We start from the raw sequence: 22,380 nt of genomic DNA, 5'->3' as shown, positions 1-22,380 counted from the left end.
GCTATTAATTTATTTAATTTTAATAATACATCGTAAGATAGGTAATATTGCTAAATCAGTTATACAAATAATGAAAGATAATCGTAAGTGGAACATAGATAAGCACTCATAAATCTTGAGAAAGGTTGTAGCTTAGATATATTTTAATATCTACTTAAAAGTAATAGTACACATACAGGCTACACACACATTCACACATAAGTAAGAGAGCATGTAATTGTGGCAAAAATTGAGGAAGTGATCCTAAAATAGTGAACTTGGAAATGCTGGCTTCATGGAATAACTTGAAGGTTCCATAGAAAATTACTTTAAAAATTTCACACATAGTTGTAAAACTTAATACATTTTGAAAAGTGATGTCTTTTGTAAGTGTAGCTACACTAGAATTTGTAGTATTTCCAAGACTTTTTTTTTTCCTTCCATCTATTACTCCCTATTTATTTCCTTCTTCTTTTCCTCCTTTTTTCATTTTTTCCTCTCATTTATTACTTCTTTTCTGATGGTTCACACTCCTGTCTCAGTGGTATTCTTTCACAAGATACATAACTAAGGCTATGAATTTAAGGATTTGTAGTTATTTTAAAAATCTGTTGGGTTGGGGATGCAGCTCATGGCACTGCGCCTGCCTTGCAAGCTCAGGGTCCTGAGTTAGATCCATGGTACAAAAAAAAAGAAAATAAAAAAATATTTGTTTTGGTCACTGGTTTTATTTAATGTTTACATTAATTTTACTAAGGAGGATTGGTCATAATGATACATGCACAGATCATAAGGCCACATAATAGCTATCATAACTAGTTAATTATTTCAATTCCTCATTCAATATACTGGGTTAATCACAATGTCATATTTTGCAAAAAGGAGGCCCTAAAAAATATCGTTCAAACAAAATTTTCCCTTAAAACTAGATGAATGAAAAAGCGAAATACAAGGACTTTTACTGGGGATCCTGTTAAACAGCTTCTCTGTACTCAACAAACGAAATTGTAAAATATAAATCCACTAAACTGTGAGGGGAATAGCAACACTCTCCTTCAGTGGGAATTATAAAGAGAATCTCCAGGCATTCTTGCTAATAAACTGAGTTACCTATTCTTCATGTATGGCCTGTTTATTCTCCCTTCCATGCGAAATAACAAGTTTCTTTCTCTTGCAAGGTGCATTTGTCAATATCAGCCAGTCCTCTGGAAACACTGCATCAACCCACACATTTATTCTCTGCAATCAACTTTCCACTTCTTTTCCCAGACTGTCTTCCAGAGAGCTCTGTACAACCTGCCCAGGACTCTTGAATGCAATCATAGTTATATAAGCCAAGACTGAAGGAGAGAAAACACCTTTTTTTCCCCAGGGTATATAATCAATATAGAAAACTAAAATGAAATACTTAGGACCCCAAAACTGCTTTAAAATCAATAATGGGTGTTTTTTTTGTGTGTTTTTGGATCTGTACTACCAAGATAATTGCCTCTGATTTTTATTTTGCTTTAGCTTGAAAACTAAGGCAAGATGAGGTGGTCCTCTGAGAAATAGCAGGAAACTCTATATTTCTTTTGTATTCAATAAGTATAGCCTTTGATTTTTTTCTCCCACACAGCCCATAGTCAGGCACTGCCAAGAGTATTAGAAAATCAATTCTGAGTAGAAAACTAGGTAAGCATGAACAGTAAGGGACTTCCGAAGAAACCTCACCGGAACTGAACACTGTACTCAGCTCTGAAACCTGAAACTCAGAGACTTCTTCTTGAAATTTATTAGTATATCTGAGAGAACCCAACAAACTTGTGCATGTTTTAAAAATCTCAGTCTTGCCAGATCCATTCTCTTTCACACTGTATATCTTCTTCCAATTATTTCATTTCTATAATAAGGAGCAATGAAATCATCAAACATAGGCAGCTGTCTTCATAGACATGATTTTAAGGGAAAGAAAAACACAGGTAGTAAGTGGCCTTGGGCAGGATCTAAGAGCAAAAACTTTGAAGTAAGATTTGGTTTAAACCCTCCTCTCAACATTCTGGGAGGCTTTTACAAAATCACTCTACAAGTTCAGAGAAGCTGGCATGCTGTGATACCTTCTAAACAAAAGAAGGAATGTGAATACACAGGTACGTTTGTTAAAAGGAAGAGAAATCTCTTAACAGATGAACATGTCTATGAAGGGATAGAAAAAGTGGAAATTGTTTGTTTTAAAGCTTAATTTTAGAGCCATACAAATATTTTGTATACTTAGAAAACAAATTTAAATTTGAAAAAAGCCCAAAATGAAACAAAGTTGCAACTTAACCATCTGAAATTTAAAATGCAATTTAACATGATGGGTCTATGCTCTAATATTATCTATATATGTTTAATAGTCAAAAAATAGATGAACATGTTAGTATCATTAAGAACCAATCTTTTCTATGAAAGAAACAAGAAACAAAATAGAAAATCAAAGAAATGAGCAAAAGGCCTGTAATCCTAAATTTGAATTGTAAATATCAGTATGAACTCATGATATTTTCTCTCTATTTCTGGGACTGGGAGAATACAATTCGAAACATTAGAAAGTAAGGGAACTCTCAAGACTTTTGAGGTCATGTCAGAACTCAGGAGCCATTTTAAAAGGGCCGCCACTGGACAGAAGAAGAACTAACATAACAATAGTTATCTGGGCGTGGTGGTGCACAACTGTAATCCCATCATTCTGGAGGCTGAGGCAGGAGGATCGTTGTGAGTTTGAGACCAGCCTGGCTACACAGTGAGTTCCAGAACAGTCTCAACTACATAGTGAGACCCTGTCTCACTGCCCCCCCAAAAAAAACAGACAAACAAAAAAAGAAAAAAATAACATAACAATAGCTATAATAAATTTTAAGGAATGTATCTGTTACAATTCTTGAACACAACAACAAATAGCAAAATTCCAAAGCTCAGAAGTTGGATTTGAGAAATTCTAGGCAATAATTTGTTATTTTGAAAATTGCCAAATAGGAGGACACACAGTAACACATTTGTCCTACTTTTACAGTACAACTATACCTCAAGACAACCAGCAGTGATGAGAGAAATTGCTTTTTTGTTTGTTTGGAAAACAAGGTGTTACCATGCAGTCCGAGATGGCCTGGAATTTGCTAGGTAGCTCAGGCTGGCCTTGAATTCACTGTCCTCCTGTGTCAGCATCCGCAATGCTGGCTTTACATGTGCCCTCCTGCTTAGCAAGGGAAAATTCTTTAGAGGAAAAACACAGCTGATAAATAAAGAAAGATGGCATATTGCCATTTGGTAAACTTTAGTTTTAGGCAATGATTGTAATGGCTAAAAAAGATAGATATATTGAGTAGAATAGTGTCCCCCAGTTCATGTGTTAAAATCCTCACCCCTAGTACTTCAGAATGTGATCTTATTAAGAATACTCTTTAAAGATGTAATGAAATTACAGTAAAATCATTAGGGTGGAATCTATTGCAATATGACTGAGGTCCTATAATAGGAGGAAATTTCTGTTGTTTAAGACAACCAGTTTATTTTATTATAGTATCTTTAAAAAACTAATGAAATTTGCTATAATTAATGAGTTTTCTACAGTGGACTCATAGGGCAGTCAACATTGGAATCTATCAGTCATCATATAAAAAAGAGGCAGCCAGGTATTTTGTATCTCTCGATAGAGGTGAACTATAACACTTACAAATAATTCCTGGCAAAACAAAGCATCAAAAGCAACTAATCTAAATCTGATCAGGCCTCAGTATAGGAGATGGAGGAGTACATTTATGACAAGGGAATACATAGTTTCATTTAAAACATAATTTACAGGATATTAAGTGGAAACAGTGAATTTATAGAGTAAAAGGTGTTTGGACAACACAGCAATCAAATCTAACGTGTACTCTTTGGTCTTACTCTATAAAGAACAAATACTAAATTTTAAGATAGAGAAAGTTACCCTAGGTCACTTTGAATTGTTATTTGTAGAATTAGTTTACGAATATACAGGACTCCTAATGTAGTAAATACTAATACACAGAGCTCTTAATGTAGTAAGTATTAAATATTACAATGTAGGTGGAACAGTAGGCATAGTACTGGAGTATGGTAGGAGTTCCATTGCTTGTTTACAAAAGTATTGGTTCAATTCCTCGACACATGGCTATTGATATACATTCGAATGACGTGGTATGTATGTGTTTACAATGTGCGTATATAAGCCTAAGCACACATATGGAAGCCCTCCCTTGAGCCAGAATTGGCTACTCACCCGCTACCCTTATTCACCTTGTCCCTCAAATCTGCCTGGCACTGGGCACATCTCTGTCACACGAAGCAAGGAGATGTGGAGCACTGAGAAGAAAGCATTGGTAGGGTTACAAAGGAAAGGTAAAGAAGGGGCAGTCCTCGGTAGGTTAAATGCCTCACTAAATGTCTTCACAGAATTAAATCGTCCCATACTTGCCATTTTTAGGAAAAGATAAATACAGTCTTTTAGCCCCATATGTCTAAGCCTTGGAGAGAATCAGAGTATGCAGCCAGCTGGATCATGTTTGCATAAGTGGCAGAATACATCTGGTCATTAATAGCAATAATTGCTCTTTGGTTAAAAGCCATCATTTAGATATAGGAAATCTTGCAGCTGACAAATGCTATGAGTCAGGTGACTGCATCTGGAACACATTAATTTCATTTTTGTAAACATTTGTTGGGTACCTCTTTGGTTTCAGAGAGGGAAAACAAAGGTTGAGGAAATACAGTTCACATTTCAACAAATACATAATCTTGTTTACATAAAAGGGAAAGAACCAGGATACAGAGAGATAAAATATCATAAGAGAGTGGCAAACCTCCTGAGTCTTTATAAGCTTAAATTGAAGGAGTGTATTAAAGTGGAATAGACTTTTCAGCTGGTTTAGAAGACTGAAGGTCTTCATGAATAAAGGAAAATCTGAGTGAGATTTTCAAGAAAAAGGAAGATGGGCGAAAGCACTACAGTGGGGAAAGACTGTTTCGAGTGTATTTTGCCCCATTGAGTTTGAGTTTCAGAGAAACAAATAATCTTTGCAATATTTAGTATCCAGGAGTTGGAAATTCCTTAAATGCATTCAGAGAAGTAAGTTTAGGGTCTTAGATTCCAGGTACAGGATTAGAAGTAAATTTCTGCGGGCTTTGGAGATGTATTTTGTAAGTGTGTGAAGCAACGTGATCTGGAGTGTTCTGTAAGAAGAATGAGATGATGGTGATGAGGAAGAAACTTCTGAGAGAAGAAATTGACGAGGCAGTGACAGTAAGTGGTTAATTAGATGGTAGAAATGTTTGGAAGGGGACTAGACAGTTGAGGTAGAGCAGATAAAAATAGCAGATTAGATTTCAGGAACAAAAGAGGTGCGAAGTCAAAGCTATCTTAGAGTTTATGCCTGTTGACTGAATCATTGTGCTTTTAGTATTATCTGGAAAAGGAAAAAGATCCAGTTTGGAGCAAAATACGTGATAGGGAATAAAGCTCACATCAGGAGAAGCTGACGGAGGATCCAGAGTCAGATGCTCAGTAAATAATTGCAAAAAAAACGATTTTTCTGAAACTCAATGATTTGGAATTTTATGGACTCAAAGAGGGGAAGTTCAGTGGTCAGATCAAAACTGGAGAAATCCCATAGCTCGTAATCAGAGGCAAAAGAGGAGCTAAGGACAGAACAGCAGAAAGAAAAGAGCCATGCTAACAATGTGGTGGGTCTTGGAAACCTAGCGATAAGGGCAGCAGATCACTCTTAGGTCACTCAGAGAAGTCAAGAATGAAAATGTGAGTTGGTGATGGCTCAGGTAATTTTAGAGGAGTTTTAAGAAGGTGACATGGGTAGGAGCCCTGCTGTTGCGGAATGAAGGATAAATGGGTGGTGACAGAGTAAAGGAAACCAAAGTCATAAGCAGACAGGAGACTAAAGAGAGAACCAAAACAGTAAAATCACTAGACAGAAAAGACTAAAGATTTAAGTAAAAGAAGAGTGCATAGTCTGAAAAGTGTCCAGGGGTAAGAATAAGAAATGTGGATATTTTAGCCTTAGAAACCAGAGAAAATTCTATCTCGAGTTAAATAAAAGAAAGGGAGAAAAGAGAGTTTTAAAGCGTTTCTATGTGATTCTGAGGGAGTTGATGTCACGTAGACTTCCATTGCTTTAGTTACCTTTATTGGTACACTTGAGGTATACATTATGACCACGTTCATCGCTGGGAATTTGTGCCTGCACACGGTATATCTTAGATCCCATTCCTCTTCCCTCCCACCTCTCTAATCCTCCCTATTTACAAAACCTTTGTTTCCACTTTCTTTGTTCTTTTCTCATATATTTTTCTCCCCCCTCATTTCTCCTTTCTCTTTGAACCTTTGCTTCTTATTTCCCATTATCTACTATACATATTTTGGTCCTCATTTATACTTTGAGTTTCTCACACCAGAGAGACAAGTTGATATTTATACACCTGTGTCCTATTTATTTCATTTAAGAGCAAATCCTCAATATGCAATCATTTAGGTATAAATGTCTCTAGTTTATCTTTCTTTAGGACTAGTAGTACTCCATTTTATAAAATAAGAATTATTTATCCAGTCACCAGTTGCAGTTGACAGGCATTTGGGTTGTTTCCAAGATTTAGCTATTAAAAACTGTGCTGTTAGAATAAGCATGAGTGCACACATATCACTGTAGTATGATGCTTTTCATTCTTTTGGGAAGATACCCAATAGGGGAATAGCTGTGTTAAATGGAACCTCTAATCCTAGTTCTTTGAGGAATCTCCACACTGACTTCCACAGTGGTTGCACCAATTTGCACTGCCACCAACAGTGGAGAAGGGTTCCTTTTTACCAACAATCCTGCCACATAGCCTTCAATTTAAAAAAAAAAAAAAGGAAGGACATTATGGGCTTTGAGATGAGCAGGACAGAAGGTTCGTGAGACATGGACACAGCTCAAAGCACAGCACAACCATCCTTCAAGTAGATACCTCACTGAATAAAAGAGGAAATAATATTGCTTGCAGGTTTACCTTTGGATGTAATGCTTTTCACCATAGCAAGGGTGGCTCAAGAGCAGGGCACACAGGAAAGGAGGCACAACAGCAGCCTGGTTGCTCAAAAGGACCAGTCGCCTGCCTGACACCATTCTGTTATTTGTCGTTCTAAATAACATGCATTGGATGTAAAATTCAATTTGACATAGTTCACAAAAACAGAAAATGATGAACTCTATTCATATGATTCATATGAATTAAGTTGTAACATCTCACATCGAATTAGAATGTAGGAAATTGATTTAGTTTAATCATATGGTCTTATGATGATGAAATATCTGGTCAAAGGGACTATAGGGTGCACTCAGAAAATCTCATTGATCCTGTCATTGCTAAAAATTACTCATTAATTTATGCCCTTATTCACAATGACTACTAGCTGGCCTTATGAAAAAGAATAAGGACATTATTTTCATTCTCCTGATTAGTCATGTCCAAAATAAGTATTGTACAGCTATGAAGATGCCAGTATCTATGTTATATGATAGGGATTTTCTACTATGCTTGCTTACGATGTGATAAATGGTAGCTATTCTTCAAAAGGCTCTACCTTAGTCACCTTCCTATTGCTGGGACTAATACTTGAAACCTATAATTTAACAAGAGATTTATTTTGACTCACAGTTTCAGAATTTCAGTTCATGTTTGGCAGGCTCAAGGGAAAAATGGCAAGAGAGAAGGGCCCCAGTACAGGAAAGTTGCTCATGTTGTGGCAGCTAAGAAGTACAGCAAACAGAGGAGCCAGGGCAATAATATACCTGTCCAGGTTACATCCCCGTAAGTGTCTTTACAGGCCAGGCCTTGCCTCTTAACAATACACATAGCTGTCTTCTCTCAGTGAGTTAATCCACTGATGCATATAATGCTCCCAGGATCTAATCACCTTTCAGAAGTTCTCTCTCAAAACATATGAAGCTTTGGGGACATTCTAGATCTAAACTATAATAGGCTTTTACAACAAAAAGCACATTATTTTCATTTTTACAATTAGGAAACGTTACGTGAGGTGAATTAAAACTGAGCACCTTTTAATATACGGGATGATAAAGTCAATGGAACTTAGGCTCAGAAGGCAGTTTGGGATAATTTCCCCCAATCTCCAAGGGAGATGAAATAGCTGGCTCCAGGGCCACCCCTGGTTAGGCCACAAATCTTGTGGCTCTCAGATCCTGGGGCTTTTCACTCTGCTACCATGACACATTTCCACCAAGCACTAGAAAAATTATTCCCAAGGCCACAATAATGAATGAGTGCACATGAGAGTCATTTAATTAGTGTTTTCTTAATTAGAAAAATGCATCTTGGGTGTAATCACTGATACCCTTGTGAGTTAAAGAACCACCCTCAAAACACAGCTTTTCCTGTATCTGGTAAAGGCTGTGTAAGGTACAATTGCTCTAGAGAAATATAAGGCTTACAATGTTTTCTCTCTGCTATGAATCATTTTACAGGATTTTCTTAATAATGAGTTATAGGCTCTTAATCTCTTACTACGTATGATAAAACTAAGGCTTAGAAAAATTTTGTACTTTGTTCAAAGTGAAGCACTGTAAAAAGTGTGATACTGAAGTCCTAACCCTGGCCTTCCAATTTCAGCTGTCATACTTTCTTTGCTGTACTTTATGGTCTTTCTGAGGTTGCTGAAACCTCTAAGAGAAATAAAACCAAACCTGTGCAGGAGGAGGTCATGGGAAGACAGGAAAGGTGTAAGGAATCATACCAGAGCGGATCTGAAGTACTTATGGAAAAAACTGGTGTCATAAAAAGCTCATTTACCAGGTGGTAAAGGAATACTTTGTGTTTCTCATTGGATGATCATCGTCTGTCTACAAAGACCTAGTTTGTCTCTCAGAGGAGAAAGCAATCATGTACAAAATTTGTAAGGAGTTATTGACTTCTAAGTGTGTTTGAATGGAAATGGATGGAGAAAAGCATGTTTTGGGGACTCAGATATCAAAATTGTAGTCCCAGTTTTAGTCCCAATGACAATAAAGTCTGTCATTACTTGATTCTGCCCTTATATAAGGCCCTCTGCCCTTTTTCGTTTCAGTTTTCTAAGTTTTAAAATTCATTATTGTTTCATATGCTTTTTCTTTGTATCTTTTTTATCAGTAGCAGTTGTCAGTAATTTGGAAACTGACCAAAAAGAAACTCAGAAAATGACAATTTGACCACCAGTCTTGCAAGTAATACAATTTTTTTAAACAGAGAAACATTTTATATATTTAACTAATCAGTATCCTTACACATATAATAGATGATTAGCTGATTGAGTTGGGTCACTGAATTGTTTTCCCAGGATACACATTGATAGAATTTGGATAGCTAACAAAAAATGGTTTATTTCCAGTGGATGAACTATCACTACTAATCAATCACTAACCTCAGATTGGTAGGTTTTGCCTGTAGTCATTATCAGCAGCCTCAAAGCAAATGTTACTTTATGTCAGATTTTTCCATGACACTTTTAGCTCAGAGATTTTTGTAGTTGGAAGTTTTTGGAATACTGAAGAAGTGAAAAAATTCCAAAGAACATTTTGTCAAAATCAACCCTGACACATTTCACTGTCTAAATGAAGATCAAAGTATCAACCATTAAATCAAGATTAGAAGCTTTATCTCAATGTATATTTATATCCATTTGAGATAATTGGTGAATTTACAGACATTATAAATTATAGAATTTTGGTCTGTAACTAGAGCCTTAGTTTGGTGATTGTGGTACATGGGAGGATTTTAGAGAGCTTATGAACACTCCAAAATGGTATAAAAGATATAGATAGATAGATAGATAGATAGATAGATAGATAGACAGATAGATAGACAGATAGATAGACAGACCATGTAGCTTTAGTCTGTCTCTCAAAAAGATAACAAAAGTGGCTGAACAACAAAAGTGGTTCATCAAAGGTTGAAGACTACCCATCTACGTATCCCAGAACGGGTCACAATGCATATCTTTCTTTGAAAAAACTGGAAGCTAATTTTGAAACACAGCTTAGAAATTTTAATAAGCCCTTATAACCCCAAGTAGATTAGTGATAGATCTCCAGAAGCTTGTGATACCTGCTTTGTGCCACTTTTTCCTAATTACTAAACAAAACACACACAAAAACACACTGTGGTACAAAACATCACTGGCAAAAAGAATCTAAATAATTCTTGTTCATATTTTAGAAGTCTAGATAATTTTGTGATTTCAATTCTTCACAACTGATCTCTAGATTCAATATATTGCAATTATAATGCTAGCAGCCTTTTTTTTCTGGTAGAAGTTAAGAAATTAATTTTAAAAGCTATAAGGAGAGCAAAGGACCTTATAAATCTAAGCAACTCTTGCAAAATAAACACAGAGGACTTACACTCCTTGACTTCATGACTTGCCATTGAGGAAGTATAATTATAATAGAGTAACATGACCCAAGGACAAATAGTAGAACAATGGAGCAGAACAGTCTTGAAATTAACCTACACATGTACCATCAAAGCCACCAACACAATCCAATGACAAATGATACTCAAATAACTGGATAGTCATGGGAAAAATTGAACCTCTACTTCCTACCTTACACAAATCATAAAAATTAATTTAATGTGGACCTAGCTCTAAATATGAAAACTAAAATATAAAAATCTAAAAGAATAAAAACACTAAATCTTCTCAAAGTTGCCACACAGTATTTTCTAATTTCTTCATAAAATTGTTTCCTAATTCCTTTCCATAGTGAAGTAGCTATACCCAACATACAGAACACGCTTCATGTCATTCAGGGTGGCTCTGAGAAAAACAAGCAATTAACTAAAAATGATATAACTTCTAGAGCAAGCTAGATATGAAAGAAATATCTCCTTAAGAACCAACTTTCTTATTACTTTAGTGTTTGATGATCAGGAAAAAATGTTCAACTGCATTGATGGACAATGCTGACTATATTGAACTTAAATAATTCCAAAAGAGATTTTTTAATCCTTAACACAGGATATTATGCATTATGAAAGCATTTCCTAATTGCTTCTCTCCCCTCTGCCCGCTTCCCAAAGTAGGAATTGAAACAAGAGCAATGACATTGAGACATGCAATGTGAAGTCATTTACCTGAGTCCATAGAGAACTGTTCCATCAGGATGCAGTCGGATCATTCGATTTTTCACTGTGACCCCGTGCACAAATGATTTCTTGTCATTCAGAAAGTAGGTGTCTGGTACCCAGAGTTGGTCAGCTACTCTGTTGTCTAGGGTGAGGTTTAGTGGGATTCCAGAATAAGAAAGTCTTTTGTCTTTCCAAGACTGCTGGAAATACATGGTGAGGGTGTAATCCTGTGAAATAAAGGAAGCCAAAAAGAATTTTACTATCATCATCTAAGGTCTTTTGTTAAGAACCACATAGCATGTGATATTATGCATACCCAGAGATCCACCCTCCTGATGTCCCCAAGCAATGTGTGTATTTGAATATATTAAAACAATGGGTGGTGATATGTGAGCCTATACAAAAGTGTTCTCACTAATACAAAGCAGATGCGTGCAATTGAACTTTAAGGTTTGATGCTAAAGTAATGATTCCATAGGGAAGGTCACACAGCAATTCATGCTTACAGAAACTCACTCCTGGATATTATAATTACAGTTTTATTCTGGAGTGGGACATTTGACAAATAATACTAGAAATGGATGGCTTTGAAAGAAGAGGTTGATTTTCAAGCTGCAAATGTTTTTTGAATGAATACTGCAATGTTCAACTCAGAAAGGTTATCAGTTGCCATTATCTAGATAATTGCAGAGAATTACAACTTGCATCTAGGTTCTGAAAAGTAGATAAGGCACATGCAGGTGGAGATGGGACATATTTAGTCACCTTGAAGAATGAAATAAGTGGCAGAAATGCTCAACAATTTCTCTAAGTTATTCCTACTTTGTTTTAAGGAACTGAATTAAGTTCGGAATTGGATTCATACTTCAGGAGTGTTTTCTCACCTTCTGCAGAAGTTTACACTAGTATGTTCCCCTGCACTTTTTATTCTAACTAGGTTTTTTCTGACAGCGAGAAATGGGAAGATTTAGGTTCAATAAATAGGTCAAGCGAAGTAAAGAGACTATAATTATTATCTTAATGCTTTAAAGGTCTGTTTTTAAAGAACTCTATTAATTCAAAACATAACTATCCATTAAAAGAAAATAAGTTTGCAGCAGTAAAATCACAGTCTTTAAAATATCGATCCAACAAAATAAAAGAAGAAGCTTCTATTTTTCTTTTAGAGGACACGTATGTCAATGGTTACTTTATAATTGCTTTAACAACTAATAAGAAAATACTGCATATCTCCTGCACAATATCTATGCACATCTCACACTGGAATATAAATCACTAGTTGAGAATCACTAACTCAGATCGTGACTTACATCTGGGCAAACTGTTCCCCATGAAAGTGCCCATTGGATGTTCACGCAAATCTGAAAAGTCCTAAAGAATAACACAATGTTCATGCTAGATAGTGGATTCTAGTCCCTTTAAATATTATAGGCAATGACATTTGTACTACTTATTGAGAAGACATTTTGCAATAATTCAAAGTCATGATTTTTTTGTTCAACAGCAAATTTATTCATTCTTCACTATTAATCATACATGATTGCTTTAAAAAATTCTAAAACCTTGTTCTGATTTACCTTCATGCATATGAAGGTAATAGATATGAATATATATTTATGCATGTCTATTTATACATATTTATCTATGTCTTGAGAGAGAGAGAGAGAGAGACAGACAGACAGACACAGACAGAGCATGAGAGCCCCATGGTCTTACATGCAATCCTCTTCTTAACTGCTACCATTCCATTTTAATCATCTTCAAATCCTTAACATCACACATTTTATGGAGAAAAACAACCAGATTCTTACATTCTAACACACCTTGATTCTAAGCTCCACCACAAGTAGGCATATAAACTATAGGCAACTAACATAACACTTTTATTCTAAGTATCTCACTTCTAAAATAAAAAGAAAACAATTTAGTCTTTTATTGTGTCAATTGAGAAAATCACAATTAAGTTACTTTAAGAATTCAAAATCTGCTGAAAAGCAATGTATAGTCAAAATTGTTAATTGCTATGTAAAGATTAATATTACACTTCCACATATTTGGAGAATACATATTCGCTTTTATGATAGTTAATATTTTTAAAAAGATGTTTGTGAAGGAATTTGTAAGCAGATGGACTCTGTTGGCCATGAAAATAAGCAACTGTCTGTGATCAATTCAAAGCCTTCATGTTGGGGCCTTGTGTGTAATTCAGTCAATGTAAAAAAATCACTAAAACTAGCTAAAATTATGTTATTATAAACTTTGTCATGGAAATTGGTACAATCAAAAATGTAATATGCATTTCATTAAGATATGGATCCCAACATAGTAAAAGAAGCTTCTATTTTTCTTTTAAAGGACACATATGTCAATAGTAACTTTACATTTGGTAAGGGTCTATATCTATATAAGGGTCTTCATCAGCATTCTTATTCCCAGAAGAGCTCCATAGGATTCTTCACGAGACCTCCTGGTAAAATTCCTACACTTAAATTGTCTCCAATATTAAAAACTGGGCATCTGAAATGAACAGACATTTCTCAGACAAAGAAGTAAAAGCAGCAAGTAAATATGTGAAAAAATGTTCCACATCACTGGTCATTCGAGAGATGCAGGTGAAAACAACACTGAGATTCCACCTCACCCCACAAAGAATGGCTGCTATCAAGAAATCACACAGTAACAAATGTTGGTGGGGTTGTGGGGAGAAAGGAACCCTTCTCCATTGTTGGTGGGAGTGCAGACTGGTGCAACCACTATGGAAATCAACATGATACCTCAAAGAACTAGGAATAGAGGTTCCATTTGACCCAGCCATCCCTCTGTTGGGTATCTTTCCAAAAGAATTAAAAGAATCATATCACAGTGATATATGTGTACCCATGTTTATAGCAGCACAGTTTGTAATAGCTAAAACTTGGAAACAGCCCATTTGCCCATCAGTTGGAAACTGAAGAAAGAAGATGTGGCTTTTCTATAAAATGGAATACTACTCAGCCATAAAGAATGAGAAATTAGATTCATTCATAGGAAAATGGATACATTTTGAGGATATACTCTTAAATGAAATATATAAGTCACACATGTGTAAATACCAAATAGTTTCTCTGGTGAGAAAAACTATAATAGTACATAAGATTCTAATGAGATAATTAACAATGTGAAATAGGAAGAAAGGGGCTAAAGGTGTAGGGAAAGTGGGAAGGGTAGGGGAAAGGAAATAAGAGAAAAGGAAAAATATGAGAAAAAGAAAAAATGGAAATAAAGTGTCTGTAAATGGGGAGGGTAGGAGGGGGTGAAGGGAGGGCAGGGACAAGGGGAAAAAATGAGAACCAAGACCTGTCATGTAGAGGTACAAATTCCCAACAATGAATGTCACAGTTCTGTAAAGCTAAAATGTACCAATAAACTCAATTTAAAAAACTATCTCCTATAAATAAAGTTTTAATTTGTAAGGGGAAAATATATGATCATGGAGCACAAAGGAGGACTATCTTGAATAATGCTAAGGGATTAGAATTTAAATGTTTTAACTGAACAAAAAATAAAAATATGTAAATGAAAAAATACATAGGTTAATTAGACCAATTTACCCATTCCACAATATATACATATTTGAAAACTTACATTTTATATAATACATGTTTTTCATTTGTGAATTAAAATCACGCAACATGATGTTTAATAATAAATGCAACAACCAAAGTGTAGTTAGGGGTAAGTGAACAGTGGGAAGCGGAAAAAACACAAATAGAAGATAATGCAGCCATGCATAGATTTTTGTAGATGTGTGTGTGTGTGCACACGCGTGTGCACACATACAGAACTTTTCTGTTTCCTTCTTTGGAGATTGATATTTTCTGTGGAGAAATGAAGAACTATAGGCATGTGGTAAGATTTACAGCATGTACAACTATATAGTTCTCTACTATATGTTTTATACAACACACCTGGTAGCAATGTCTTCTGGAGTGGGCTCTGTGTCCTACTTTTTCATGGCCTCTCATACCTACTATCACTTTTTCTCTCATATTAACTACTTTCTCCATATCAATTTTTTGGCATGGGCTAATATTCTAGGAGAATGAATTTGTGATGTGCGTGCCAGAGAATCTATTTCCTATATTTTAGATAAATTATTCTTCCTCTCTGTACCTTAATAAAAATATTAATAGTGACATCGGAATGTAATAGAACCTATGATTTCATTTTGGTGTGTTATCTTTTAAATGGAAAAGAAAGGTTTTAAATTGTGGTATTTTGTGCTACCGTACAAAGTACAAACATTTTAAAGAGGATAAACATTTTTTTTCCACTGGAAATTTTAGCACTTTAGCCAAAAGCATTAAAATCAATTTTCTTTTAGATGTACACTAGAAGTACTGCAGGTACTGGACTAGCTTTCCCAAGTGTGAGAGCTACTCTGTAAGCGGAAATATGACACAGATAGAGACTAGGGAATTCTCTGACAGGCAGGCAAATTAATGGGATTAGTGAGTGTGAGATTTGCTAATGAAATTGGTCAGACTAATTCAAGCACGTGAGAGTTTGTTGCATTGAAGAAAGGCAAATAAGAGAAATCGGTAGTACTCAATCAAACTCCCAAAGGATATACTTTTAAAATTTAAATATGAGTAAAAGTCCAAGAAAACAATGATAGTAAGTAAACATTATTCATTTGGGGTCTAAAGGTGGCGGTCATCTCAGAACCCTAATTTTAGAGGAAGGGAATTTGGCCTCCCAGGGCTCATTTAGCAATGTCTGAAGGTAGTTCTGGTTGTCGTCTCTGAAGTAGTTTTAGCACTCAACTGACATCCACAAGTAGAGCCCAGGGCTGTTCCTTAGTGTACTGCAACGCGTAGCATGATTCTACAACAAAGAGCTAGCCGGTTCAGACCTCCTAGTGGAAATCTCTCCCTCCTGGTCAAAGACAAGTTTGAGAGCTCCTGCCTTCTATGGAATATCCTTCCTTTTTAATAACAGTATAATATTACAAAATCTCTTACCACGATTTATGATGCAAAATAAATATATTAACATGTTTATTCTGAACTTTCAGCATATCCCAGAAAACTACATGGAAAGCAGGGAATATTGACAAAAGACAGTAGTTACTCTTCTACCACGAGAAATTATCGACAAAATTCATTCATTATTTTGTGTAGGAATAAGGAAAAACAGTTCTGTGTTATAGGCAAATATATCATTTTGCCAGCATGAGCTCTAAGAAGACTGAGGAAGTGAATCTCTTACTACCTGCCTTCGTTTCAGTTCACGTCTCAAATGATGTTAGCAGAGGAATACATTGCTTCATCATCTAGTAATATTGCATCCAACTAAAAACATTTACACAAGCAGTGCCATGTTTTCAAGCTGTTATCAAGAAAGACTGTGTGTATGTGTCAGTACCAAGGCTTTGGCTTGCATTTATATCATATTTTATGTATATTTTAATATACAGTATAAGGAGTCCCCAGTACAAATCCCTCTTCCGTATAAAATAAGGAGATTTGAGATCTGCTTGTTTATAAAGCTAAGTTTATTTTTCTCCAAAGCAGGCTATGGGATAGCTGTGCATCTTTTCCTCTCCTTCCCATAGACCCTGCATGACGGGGAGTCCCTGTCTATGTCTCCTGCTGATGAAGTATGGCCGTGTTTGACTTCACAGGATGCCGTTGCTCTTCTGTGACTTTGAGAATGGAAAGTAGGTAACTAATTCAAGAGCAACTGGTTCACAGACTAGCAATTCACATGCATCAGGAACAAAACAAACAGCAAAGAGACAGACCAGGTGAAGTCCTCCCCAAAGAATTTGATCCTAGGCAAGGGACTCTAAGCACAAACCTCATGACACAGAAATTAGGGATGCCCTGCTTTTATGAGGTTATTAGAAAGGAGACGATAGGATTTTAAAAAGATGCCAGCTTATAGGGAAAGAAAACGTGGAAAGATGCAGAAAATGGCCAGAAGAGGCGGAGAATAAATGATTAAGTTCAAGAACACTTTCATTTCTTTTCCTAGCTCTTTTGAGGTCTGGACCTGTTCAATACTTCAACTCTTTGTGATCCTTTGTAGGACTATGTGTAACCTCACTTTTCTTGGGCTAAATTGAACTGACATTTATTTCTTCCGTGTAAAAAGCCGTAATAATGATGTTGATCATGACATATGTATATCAGAATCTCATAAGCAGTAATTATACATATTAAGGGCCCAGCAAAACTCAAATCATCATCTGGTCCATGCCCCCAGCTTGAGAAAAGAGAAGTACTATGAGGAACCTGAGACCTAGAGATCTTAAATGACTTTAAAATGAGGGATAATATTTGATTTCTATTTTGTTTACTAACTAAAAGTTCAAGGAGGGAGAAGGAAGTTGCATCTATCTCCTATCAAAAACAATCGCTCTCAAATATAATGAGAATTATCAAGAAAAGGCAGCTGGAGACAGAACTAAGAGGAGAAATTGTTACAAGGAGGGGGGAAATCCCGGAACATGTATCTCACAAGAATGAAGTTAAGTGAGAAATGATCTGATAAATAAATTTAAACTATAGTTAAAATGTATCCTAAAACACCTGTTTCCAAGAAAACCTATTTTAGGTGAATATTTTGAATATTAGGGCAATGATAAGTGCATTATACAAAAGAAATTCATCATTGTATCCTCCAGCTTTACCATTATCTTATAATCTCTTCTTTACATCCTCTCATATTAACTATTACGTTTGTTGTATTTACTCCTTAGCTGTGTTTTATTATAATACTTTTGAAACACATAATTCTTCATACCATCATCAACAAAGTCCATGTTCTTACTTGTTACTGTTTTGCTTTGTTTTCTTTTCTTCCTCACCAACTGTGGCTCAGTGTGTGATTCAGGGAACATAATCTTCTTTTACCTTTGCTCATGCTAAAAAGCCCCATTTGGTTTATCCATCTGTGTAGTCAGAATTTTTGTCAGTCTTGTGTTCTGAAAAATGTTGGAATTAACCCATTGGGTGGACAAAAACATTTAGCGTTAGATTAGATCCACGGAAGGAAACCACATAGGGCTATACGTGTGACACACCTGACACTAACATACACTTCCTTTCCAATACAATGAACTATGCGAGCTTCTCCATATGAAACTCTGAGACTGGAGAATGTGCTAAAACAGGAGTATTAATATGTGGATTCTAACATATAGTCCTGACTAGTGGTGGTAACCCTTGGCACACATGCTACAACAGGCTGTCTGTTATCATTGAAACCTCTAAAAGGTTTGCCATCACTGGGCTAGACACTGCAGAGATTTATTTTCATTAAAAATTAAAAAAAAAAAACATGGCCAGGTGTGGTGGTGCACACCTGTGATCCTGGAATTTGGGAGGCTGAGGCAGGAGGATTGCTGTAAACTACAAAGTGAGGCTATCTATCTATCTATCTATCTATCTATCTATCTATCTATCTATCTATCTATATTTTCCACTTTTCGCAACTGAAAACACTGATGTAAAGTGGATAGTGTATAATTTATGCTGCACTTTGTTACTTATATTCTACAATCTCAACAATCACAAGCTCAAATAAGTAGAGCTGTGTCTATGGTAAAATATATTAAAATATTTGACTTGAAACAAAAACAAGAACTTTAGAAACCCCTGAATCAAAGATCTGGTAGCCAGGTACCAAAGATATACCTACAATTTCAGCCACTCAGGAGGCTGAGGCAGGAGGATCATAAATTGCACTCCAGGTTGGGCAATTTAGTGAGGATCTTCAAAATAAAATTTACAACCTGTTGTCGAAGTTCCTTCTACTTTAAGTATTCAGAATGCACAGTGGTTCTGCTTTTCTTCATTGACATCTCCCCAAGAAGGAGGCAAAATTATTGAGTAGAAGAATATCAATTTAACAAGCTCCTGAACTAAACTTGATAATCAGAGTTGGCTTCCCTGAAGGATAAAGTGTAGGAAAAGAAAAATGCATGCAATACTGAAAGGAATACTCGGTTAATTATCAAGTGGAAAACAAAGGAGAAGGGGATGTTAGCATAATCACCCCACTTTTGAATGAAGCAGGTAGATGGATTACAGTGAGAAGAATTGAAGATTTGGGGCTAAAGATAACCTACTTATTCTGGATGACTTTGTGTTGTGGGTGTCAGTAGCACATATAGGTAGAGGTGCCAAGTAGGTAGTGATGTGTCACATATAGGAAAGAGAGGGCTGAGGGAAATACAGATAAGTGAGTCATCAGGGTGAGGGGAAGTCATAGGGATGGATTAGCTCACCATGGAGACAGGTCCAACCTCAGAAGACAATACCCCTGGGAAATTGGATTCCGTGATTAGTCACTCACTTCTTTGAGTTCCCTCAGCACTCCTCTCCTCCTCTGGTTACAGCACTCGCCACATAGTTTTGTAATAATCTTGCAGTCTCGATGGATCCTGAGATACTGAGGGAAAAAGTTCCTATTCTGTTCCTTAACATAGTGCATAGTGGAATATGAACTAGGTCATTCTGTGTGTTGGGGGACTTTACATTGTTACCAAGCATAGTAGTTCTAAGTTATATTGTTGTAGTCTAATTTCCTAAAAACTCTGTCACCCTTAGATAAAATTTGTGAGGACTTTTCGATACCTGAAATAATTAATAATCTAGAATTTTCATTCCCTACAAGTCAAGATTAATGGATCTATCATTCCTTCTAAAATAGTGAATTGATAAATTTCAGGAGATAATAAAAGTAATTGAACCTTAAAATAAAATCATTCTTTAGGATGAATTAATAGCGTTTTTATATAAAATATTAACAAACATTTTGGATTACATTAAATGAAAGTTAATTAATATTTTCATCAGTAATTCTTATCAGTTTGGAAGTATATAACAAAGATCTTAAATGAACTTCTCCAGTAAAATTTGGGGGTTCATTTACAAATTAATCAAAAGTCAAAACATCCAACTATTAGGTGCATGATTTATTTATCAGAAGAATGATTCATAAACTTCACAGACATTTAAAGCCACATAATTATATATGACACGTTAGGTTTTTTTAAGGTTCCTAAGTTCAAGAGTTTTATAGAATATTAGTGTTTCCATTTTCCCCAACATCTAAGTAAGAACAAAATAAGAAATAAAATCAGATGCATGAGAAATTTAGAGAAGTATTCAGAATGTTTTAAGTGAATGTACTTAGCTGGACTCTGAATAGTAATAATATGGCCAGAACAGTGATAAAGACATGACATGGTTACCATGTAGAAGCTATGTGAGCTTTGAAGTCAACTAAACTGAGAATAGATATGAAAATCAGAATTAACTCAACTATGACCCACACTATATAGAGATATGAAAAAGTCATGCATCATTTTCTATCCAAGGAAAGCAGTTTTCCCTTTTGATTTATGATCTTATAAAGTATGCTGAGCTTAAGAAGAAGCAGTCTATATAGCAAGGATTTTTCTATCTGGTACTGTTCTGTTGGAAGACAGTAAGGTTTTAGGAATTCCCAGCTTCGAATTCATGGACCAGGAAAGGAGGATATTGTGGTTTAGATGGAGGACCCCCCTCCACAGGAAAAAAAAAAGGCCTCATGTGCTCATAGGCTGGGATTTTGGAAAGCAACTGAATCCTGAGGGGTGGGGGTGCAGTACAGCATTCTTGTCAGATAGGGTCTTGATGGAAGAGGAGGGTTAGTCGGGGGGTGACCTGGAAGGATGTATTTCCTTCTCCAGTTCCTTGCTTCTATCACTGCTTCCTGGCTGCCATGATGTGAGCAGCTTCTCTCCAAGACAAACCCTTCCATCATGTCATTTTGATTGGTATCTGTCTACCATGGACTGAAACTTCTAAAATTGTGAGCCAAAATAAATCTCTCCTCTGTGAAGTGATGGGTATTGTGTATTATGTCTCAGCAATAAAGTGACTAAGACAGAGGAATTATTATGAGGCACAGTAATATCTGTCTCAAAGACTAAGAAGATCTGGTATCTCCTAGAGCTTTTATTACCTTCCCAGTAAGGAATCCACTGGGTATGTTCAGAAACCCAGAATTTTAACCAAATGTGCACTGAATTATCATCCCAAAGTGACTGTTGATGATGATGTCTGGGAAGTTCCAGAGAACTCTGAAAATAAATGGCAAAATAAATCCTAATGTCCAGATGTCAGTGTTGTCTCTCCCCTTCCTCTCTCTTCTGGGCATTATTTCGTATTGTTTAAAAATTGCTATTCAGAGGTAATCACCATCAACGTTGTGGTGATCTTTCTTCTCTGTCTGTTTAAAAAGAAATTATTCTACAGATACTACCTTTTATCACACGTGTCATTAATTTTCCCCCAAGGTACTTATTTAGCCACCTCTTTATTCACTACTTATCTCCTTTACTCCTTCAACCTCTAGCTGTTTTTTGTTTGTTTGTTTGTTTTTGTATTTTTGGTACTAGGGATCAAACTTGGGTCCTTGTGCTTGCGAGGCAGGCAGTGGAACCACTGAGCTAATTCCCCAGCCCTATCCTCATTTCTCTTAACAACCAGTTATTAATTTGGTATATATCATTTCATATGTATTTTCTCATGCATGTTAAATTATATATATTCTTATATATGTGTGTATAGAGATATATAGAGAGAGCTCTTGTCAATAATTTACAAAATTCATTGTATTACATTATATTATGTTCACTTCTATAAGTCTTTTCTTAATGACAGGTAGAAATCCCTACAAATCAATGGGTGGAAACATAATTCATTCTATTTAATAAGTGTGCATATAATATGAATACAATATAAACTATTCAATTATTATCTTTTAGTCATTAAAACTGTTTCAGATTTTTATAGCTAAAATAATGTTGATATATTATTTTATAACTAAAATAATGAGAGGGAGACCACCAAAAATGTATACATCAGGGAAAGAAAAGCTGGTATAAATATTTAAATACTAAATTTATTGAGATGGCCAGGGATACAGCTCAGTGGTTTTGCTCCTGCCTGAAGCTCAAGGTCCTGAATTCAATCCCTGGTATCACAAAAAGAAAACAAATCCACAACAATAAATTCATTGAGACATCATGAGAATAATACAAGTTATCTTTGGTCTTTACAATTACAAGAGGTGCTTAGAATGGTGGTCATAGGCCAGGGATTTAGCTCAGCGGTTCGGTGGCCTGCCTCACAAGAGAAAGGACCTGAGTTCAATCCCTGGTACAAAAAAAAAAAAAAAAAAAAAAAAAGGCATAAAATCCAAGATATA

At 35.6% G+C, this 22,380-nt stretch overlaps 1 protein-coding gene across 2 annotated transcripts in view; it reads right to left on the bottom strand.

Annotated features, from left to right (window-relative positions):
* Positions 1–22,380, bottom strand: part of Gabrb1 (gamma-aminobutyric acid type A receptor subunit beta1) — a 382,896-nt gene that overhangs the window by 226,902 nt on the left and 133,614 nt on the right. For both annotated transcript variants that reach the window (XM_010640191.2, XM_033758852.1), the window contains exon 4: positions 11,140–11,360. In XM_010640191.2, coding sequence (XP_010638493.1) covers positions 11,140–11,360 — 221 coding nt within the window. The remainder of the gene's footprint in view (positions 1–11,139; positions 11,361–22,380) is intronic.

The sequence above is a fragment of the Fukomys damarensis genome, unplaced genomic scaffold, assembly GCF_012274545.1.
Source record: "Fukomys damarensis isolate Sample0158 unplaced genomic scaffold, DMR_v1.0_HiC HiC_scaffold_35, whole genome shotgun sequence".
In the NCBI taxonomy this organism is placed as follows: domain Eukaryota; kingdom Metazoa; phylum Chordata; class Mammalia; order Rodentia; family Bathyergidae; genus Fukomys; species Fukomys damarensis.
This window is presented reverse-complemented; position numbering and strand designations above follow the sequence as displayed.